Below are 8,041 nucleotides of genomic sequence, written 5' to 3'. Positions count from 1 at the left end.
GCCGGAGCCGCTAGCCCGGCATTTCGCCACAGAGAGAAGAGAGGAGGCGGTCCGTTCCAGTATAAAAGGGACGCCGATGGCGGCTCAGGAGGGGGTACCAGAAGTGAGCGGCGGCGGAGCGGATGCCGGTGGGAGTGCTCGCGCGCGGACACCAGCAGCACGGTGGCACGGTAGGACTTTTTGGGGTAAGGACAAACCCCAGCGGAGCTTGGGAACCGGGAAGTAACCTGCCCAGCCCCAGCATGCACTGTTGTGAGACAGAGGGAGCGGTCCGGATCGGCATGAGCCAGGTTGGGCCGTATTTCCCCTAATACCGGGGCATGCACAGAAAGTGAAAGGGCCTTGGAAGAGCCTGAGAGGGGCAGGTGGACCCTGAAGGCCCTAGGGCGGGCCGAAGAGCTTAACGGAAGCTCAAGAGCGGGTGTTAACACCCCAGCGGACAGGGGAAGACCGAGGAGGCATGTGGAAGGTCCTGACTGCCTCCTGGCTCAGGAAGATCCCTGGCGGTTAGCGTTGAGTTGCTTCTTATTTCTTTTGTTGCGGACCTTGGATACAGGGGCGGACCAGACAGACGGTCCCCCACTGGTGGAACGGGCAAGGGTGTAGGGGCGGGTGGAGCCCTCAGCTACGTGGGACCTGGGAGTCTCATCTTTGGACTGGTACGCGCCGGGCTATTAATACTGAACCAAAGTTCAAAGTTGTGGCAGGCGGGACGTGTGGAGCCTACAGGTGAGCGGCCCCCCCGGTGGATCACCGGGAGGACGGCCATAGCGCAAAGAGGGGAGGCTACAGCGAGAAGGCAGTAGACCCCCTCCCCCCAACAGAGACCCAATCAGATGACTGGGCTTCCAACTGGGGAGGTACATCATGCGCTCCCCTGTCTGGAAGCTGTGTCGGCTGATCAGGGCTTTCAGCTGCACGTGTTCCTCCAGCTGAAAGACCTGATTAGTTGATGGGCTCCCAACTGCAGGAGCACAGCGTGCATTTTTGTGGCTGGCAGCTAAATGTAGCTAAATGTTTGCTACTTGCTTGTGTAGGGGGAGCTTGGGATGGTATCATGCTGGAAATTGAAGAGCACCATAAACTGCAAGTAAATGTGCCACAGCCCTGTATAGAAACCTTTGCATCACTAGAAATCAGGCCTTCAATTATACACTGGGTACAGCCACTAAATTACAGTCTAGAAATATGATACACACATATTAGCACAAATTGGTGAGAACATAACCTTGTAAAGAGGTACTTATACCTTGTACATGTGATGGCTGTTTGTTTTTTTTTAAATAAAAAGGAAATCAGTAACTAACGGAAACAACTGAAATGTGCTGGACCAGATCAGTAGCTGGGACAATAGAGGTATACCAATGTGCCTCAATAGACTGTCTGGCCCATTAATTTGAATCTAATAAAAATGTGTTTATAAAGAGTCTTTTGGAAGTGATAAATATTTATTGCTAACAACTTCTGGGAAAAATTTGGGAAAGGAATTTTCAGGGAGGATATGTAGCTTTCAATTTGGCTAAGTGCCAGGGTAGGATTTACAGAGCAGTAGTTAAGGTACACTAATTACTGCAGACTACATACTGCACAATTGTCAGTGCTTCTAACCTGTATATTGTCTGTGGGAGTGCATACATTCATGCCACTATTTAATAGACTTGGGCTATGAACAAGCATGCCTTTAAACTCCTTTTAAAGATGAGGGGGGAGCTGCTGCTTAGGAATGCAAATCAGTTACGATGATGTAACTATTACATCTATATACTTCTGTAAAGATAATCATTTGCTAAAGTCCTCAATGTAACTTCGGCCCTGAATGAAACAGCTTTAAAGTTGCAAGGATTTTTCTACACTTGCATAGCTACAGAATCATATAGATGTAATAGTAGCATCATAACAGCATAGGTTACTATCATTTGATATCAATACAATTGCTCAATCTATCTGTACACCGGATAACATACTTACATGAGTCTCATTTCTAATGAAGTTTCGAAGATCTCCATGTTTCATGTATGGGAGTACCACTAAAGGAGACCCTTCATTGGGCAAGCAAATGCCCAGTAATGAAAGAACATTGGGATGACTGAAATCCTTCATGATTATTCCTTCCTTAAGAAACTGAGCTACTTCTTCTAGATCCGTAATTCCTGAGAAATCCAGTAGCAGAAGAAAAAAAATTAAACTACAGTACACTTCACTTGCTGCAAATTATAACATGCCAGAAATCAAGACAGGGCAGATATCAAACGTAAAAAGTGCACATAAGATATGATCCATGTTACAGGGGTGTAGGTTGTTTTTTCATTCCATCCAGGAAGAGCACACATCAACTGCAGAAACTTCCTTTTTGAACCCGAAAGCTTGCTTAATAATTGCTTTCCAACTATTTAAGTTGGCCTAATAAAAGATATCAGATTCACCCAAAGAACCTTGTTTGCGCAAGGTATGATGCACGCTAACCAGGATTTACAGAATGTGCTCTGATACAATGTACCAAACTGGATGTGGAGTTTATAGGCACTTCCCATTGAAATCAATGGGCCTGATCCTGCAAAGTGTAATTTTACTCACTGAAATCAATGTTGCTGTTCACATATTTTCCTGATATGCATGAGTGTTCTTAGAGTTAGGTTTACTATTAATGAGCACGAATGTTTATATTCAGAATATTGTCCAGGAAGTTTTCAGTGTTGTCAAATTCTAAACAAACTCTGTTACATAAGATATTCAATAATAAACCATCTGATATATGTGTTTCTCTCAAGTGTTTGATGTTAACAGCAGCAGCAACAATAACAATAATAAGAAGTTAGTATTGCTTTCTTATTAAGTAAAAATGGCAATAAAGAGTATTTCCTGAGTATATGTTTTGGAACACATTATTTCCATGGTATGCTCCAGCTTCCTTCTGCTGGCTTTCAGAAAAACAAAACAAAGCAAAAACAAAGCACAAAAAACTAAAGCAAAACAAACCTTAAGCCAGCTCTGTGGAGTAGAATATGATATTTCCTTCCCTTGCCTCTTTCTCTTATAACCAATATTTGTTTATGAGGGAGAGAAGAACAGGTTCTCTTTGATGGAAGAAACATCCAGACCCATATTCATCCAAGTAGATGCACTGAAGGTAGTGCAATTATATCAAAGATGAATTTGGCTTAACTCTAACTACTAATATTATTGGTGACACTGCAACTCAACAGTACATTTTACTATAAATAGACACTCTGATGATCTTAGGAAAATGATAAATGTCTCTCTATAGAAGTGAAACTCACTATTCAAGGACTTCACAGCACAATGAATTTTCCTGCTATCAGCATCCAGCAAGGTCCCATGGTACACACACCCAAAATGTCCTGCACAAAAAATGAGTAAAATTAGCCTTAATGAATAGGAATAACTTTACAACCCATTTCATTGTGTAGTGATTATGCTGTATAAAGAAGTCAATGAGCTCCATTTTCTGCACAATTTCAAACATTTTCAATGTTTACTTTGTAGTTAACATATAAAGCCATAAATACAAAAAACAAAACTCCATTTCCAGCCTAACTGATATTTTCTGATGTAGAAGGAAAGAATAAATAATTACAAGGTTGACACCACAGATGGCTGATATGCTTGTAATAATTACTCACAAAATGTATCATATCCTTCCCCCCATACTCTCCTGTTAGATATACCATATTTCAGAGGAGGGGTCTGAATGGAACAGTATTAGAGAACTGAGTTTTTCATCTCTAGATAAGGAAATTAAAACCAAATCAGGAAAAAAGTGTACTGTAGTCTCTGTGAAATAAAGGTGTGAGTTCACATAGTTCTCACTGTAGTCAGTGAAATCTTCCCATTGACTCCACTCACTTTGGAACAGGCTTCAGTTTCCTAAAATAATGATTTGGCATTTAGGGCAGTCTGAGCAGACAATAAAGACAGGTGTGGATCCATGGGGGGGTGGGGTGCACTGGTGCATTTGAACTCCACTTTGACTCCTGCTCCACTCAAAGTTTAAAACCAACTGTCTGACATTGGCAGCAGCATTTCTAGTCAAGCTGTGCTGAGGGAGTCACTTGACTTAGTGACTCATCATAATCTGCCCGATCCCTTCTACACTCTTCATTCCTAACGTCTTCAAAAGCTATCCTTTGTTCTGCAATTCTGCTGTCTGTTAGCCATTCCTCCTTATAAGCTCCTATTATGCAGTCTTCCAGACTGTTTTAACTCATTCCAATGAAGTTATATTGTTTTTGATTCAACCTTAAACTATATAATCCAGGCTTAGGCCCACAGCATATTAGTAAAGCTTCTGTTTTATTTTTAACTGGAAAAAATATGTGTTGTTTTATGCAACACACCATCTGCATCCCACCTTTTCAATAGATCTAGATCCAACCATGGATATAGAGATCACAATCACCCTACACTCCTCTGGCTAAGGTGTGTGGCAGAAACATATGCTGTTACCATCTTGGCTAACCTACTGTGGGAATCAACAGAGATCGTCAATTTTCAAGCCCATGTGTTTTCCAAGGACTCAATTAAATTAACTCAACTAATAAAATTAGATACCTCTGAGGAGCCTAGACAATGAGGTCACAATTCCTAAACAGATCTAATGCTGGGGTTCCATGCCAGCATCATGAATCATGTCCTTCCCCCCCATACTCTTCTGTTAGATGCACCATACTTCAGAGGAGGGGTCTGAATGGAACAGTATTAGAGAATTCACTGGGAGTGACAGATAAAGGTTAATTTTTCATAAATATTAATGCTTGTAGTCAGAGACATAAAGCAGTTTTTCAAGAATTAGACTGCAGAGTGTATGATTGATTAATTAATTCTATTCAAGATCCAGTCACAAGTGCGAGCAAAACCCAAACTGACTTTGGTTCTTCAAAACAGAAGGGTTCAGGAGCTAGATTTACATAAACAATCCAAATCCCTGCAAACCCACTGGATGTTTAGAGTCAAGACACCTATTAAGCAAAACTTAAAGTTTGGGTTGGGCGTGTTAGATAAATATTTCTGATTTTGGCCCATTTCTAGCTATGGAAAGAGATACTTAGAAAGGCAGGTGAGGGGATAGACTCCAATTATATCAGTGACATTTCCTGGCAGTTTTCCAATAATGTGGGGATTGGTTTTGGAAGAAAAGAAAGAAGAAAAGAGAAAGGCCCTGCCCTTGCTCTGGGAATGATAAACTGTGATATGCAGAAGAGAACACAATGTCTGTTTATTTGATTTGTGACTTTTTCTGCAAGAATAAAGATCAGAGGAGGTTTATAACCAACTCTTTAAGAGGATTCAATGTTCAGATGCTCAGCTTGAAACTCTTGTGTTTGATCTGCGGAAGTACTAAAATCCCACAGCTTCTATTTAAGATACATGAAGTACACAGAAGCAGTGAAGACCACTAGATATTGACCTTTTCAAGGGACGGAGAAGGGGGATCCTCCCTGGGAGAAAGGAAGAAATAAGGGGACATGGAGAGGACAAAAATGGGAGACACAGAGCTTGTGAGATGAGTGGACATTGATATGGGAGAGGGAGAGCTAGGGATGCATAAAACCTCTGGAATGGCAAGGGGAGGTATAAGGCAAGATGAGAAGGGGTGTACGCAAGCCCTGGAATCTTGTGGCAGGGAGGGGAGGGAGAAGGGAGACGCACGCAGAGTGCCCAGTAAAGGGGGGATGCCACAGGTAGTGCCTGAAATAGAGGAGAATGGGAGAGTGGCCCACTGTGAGCAGTATGGAAAACAGAGGAAAGCAAGGTGCATGCAATGCAACTGGCCTACAAATACTATAAAGAACATAATTTGCTGCTTAAGTACTGACAACACCTCTCTGTGTTGCACAGATGCCATAGTCAGAGAGGTATGCAATGAACAACTTTGCATAAAAAATTGCTTAGCTAGATAAGAAATGGAATACCTACCTCTTCCAATTACTTCATTAAAATGCACAATCAGGCTATGTGCACCAATAACCACATGCTCAACTTCTTTGACCAGGTCTGGATTTAAGGCACTGATATCAATGTGGACATTCGTTTGCAGTAGTGGACTGGCTAAATCTGAGTCCCCACTGGACAGAATGGGGGACAGGTCTGTGTGAGGATATTGTATTGGTCTGCATGATCCATTCTGAGACAAACTTGGAAACTGATCTGCCAGAAGGAGAGAAATGATTAGAACACTTTTACACGTCCTGCTGTGCTCACTGGCAAGTCAATGGCTGCAATAACTGAGACAGTTTTACTCAATCAGTTTGTAAGTTATGCTGCTTTACAAAACTCTCTATTGCAAAGGAGAATGAAATGCAGTGTTGGCTTTCCAAAGCTCAGGAAAACTTTATATTACTGAAAACAGAACTTTACACTGGCCACAATCATGGCTCCTTTGAAGCAAACTGCAAAACTCCTGTTTACTTCTGGGGGAACAAAAACAGACCTTTCCACTTCTAGCCAAGATAAAGTATGCATAGTACATACTGAATTTATAAATTCCCTTAGTGGTAATAGAAATAACACTGGAAAATAACAGATAAACCAGAAGTAGGAAGTAGTAAAGGATTAAAAAACCCCCGCAACTTTGTATTATGATGTGATCATAACTTGATTGGCAATTTTAAATAAGCACTCCAAAGCTGCTTGTGATCGGTTACATTTGTCCACTAGTAAATATTCAACCAAGGAACTGCCTAGAGGTGATTCATATCCTGAAGTCTTTAAAAAGATAATAGAGTTGGTGATACATGTGAAAGTAACTCTTGCTCACTTGTATACCTAACATCGTTTCAATTAAGCTTGGTATAGTTATTTGAGAATAGTATTTTTAATCAATATAACATTCAAATATTTAATTTTCTTTTAGTTTAAAGAAGTTTTTACTGTTTTGTATTATAGAATTACAGAGCCAGTGTTTGTTTTCATTCAATGTAAACCTGGCATGACTCCAGGGAGTCAAAAGAGCAGTCTAAATCCCAAGGTCATAAGGAAATAAAACATAACAATGAACCTTACCAGAGAAAAAAGAAAAAAAATCTCCACAGAGATATGTTACCAAAACACAGATATTTGAAAGTATCCACATATTATAAAGTATACTGTTCAGTTATCCTCCTTACATTCCAGATGCTGAGTAATATTGCTATGCTTAGGAATGCACTAGCATACTCTTCATATTTAGGAGAAGCAGTATCTTGTGATTGCTGTGCAACTAAAATGAGCCTTTCTAGCATTTAATTTTAATAGCTGTTCTCAATCTACCTCAAATGTTGCTGATGTTCTTACTTTACTCTTAACAGTAATTGGTGCGAATATTAATAAACCACATGAATTTAGTTTTTGTGACTGACAAAAATAAGCTATAGCATTCCCCTGTGATAAAAACAAAGGAATGAGTCAAGTCAGAGAGTCCTGGACTGTCTGATACAGTCAGTTATTGTCCTGATCTGCCGGCCTCTATGCAGATCTGATCTTCTAACACTTCTATTAAAGAGGATTTAATAGTGCTCACCAAAGTATAATCAGTGAGCCTGATTCTCTGATGGACTGTGGATGACCACAGATACTTTAGTAATGCATAGTGGCTCTATGGCAAGTTTTTAGTCAATAGAGGACTTGCCCTACGTACATGTAATAGAGCCACTTCCTTTCTGGCCTTTGGCACAGGACTTCTTTATTCTTGGATGATCCCTTGTACACAGAGCATCCCCTTTATTCCACTGTCAGATGGCATAAATTTAGGCATAATAACAGAATCATATGTAATTGCATATGTATACACAGATGCATATATTATAAATAACAACCCTTATGATATCACACAATCATGATTAATAACATTCTATATATATTATTACTATATTATAGTAACAGTATGTATATACACACTATAATATTACTATATTATATTATAATATATTAATAACATAGTATATGTATTATTACTATATTATATATCATAATATTTTAAATATTTTATATAGTATAATATAGTAACTTATATATACACACATGAATACATGTAAAGCTTGATTTT

At 40.0% G+C, this 8,041-nt stretch overlaps 1 protein-coding gene across 1 annotated transcript in view; it reads right to left on the bottom strand.

Annotated features, from left to right (window-relative positions):
• The window catches only part of MET (MET proto-oncogene, receptor tyrosine kinase), a 104,759-nt gene that overhangs the window by 14,718 nt on the left and 82,000 nt on the right, over positions 1 to 8,041 (bottom strand). The window contains exons 15-17 of the mRNA XM_019543413.1: positions 5,935 to 6,165; positions 3,279 to 3,359; positions 1,969 to 2,150 (exon numbers count right to left, since the gene is read on the bottom strand). Coding sequence (XP_019398958.1) covers positions 1,969 to 2,150; positions 3,279 to 3,359; positions 5,935 to 6,165 — 494 coding nt within the window. The remainder of the gene's footprint in view (positions 1 to 1,968; positions 2,151 to 3,278; positions 3,360 to 5,934; positions 6,166 to 8,041) is intronic.

The sequence above is a fragment of the Crocodylus porosus genome, unplaced genomic scaffold (genome assembly GCF_001723895.1).
Source record: "Crocodylus porosus isolate Cpor-Errol unplaced genomic scaffold, CroPor_comp1, whole genome shotgun sequence".
NCBI classification, from domain to species: domain Eukaryota; kingdom Metazoa; phylum Chordata; order Crocodylia; family Crocodylidae; genus Crocodylus; species Crocodylus porosus.
This window is presented reverse-complemented; position numbering and strand designations above follow the sequence as displayed.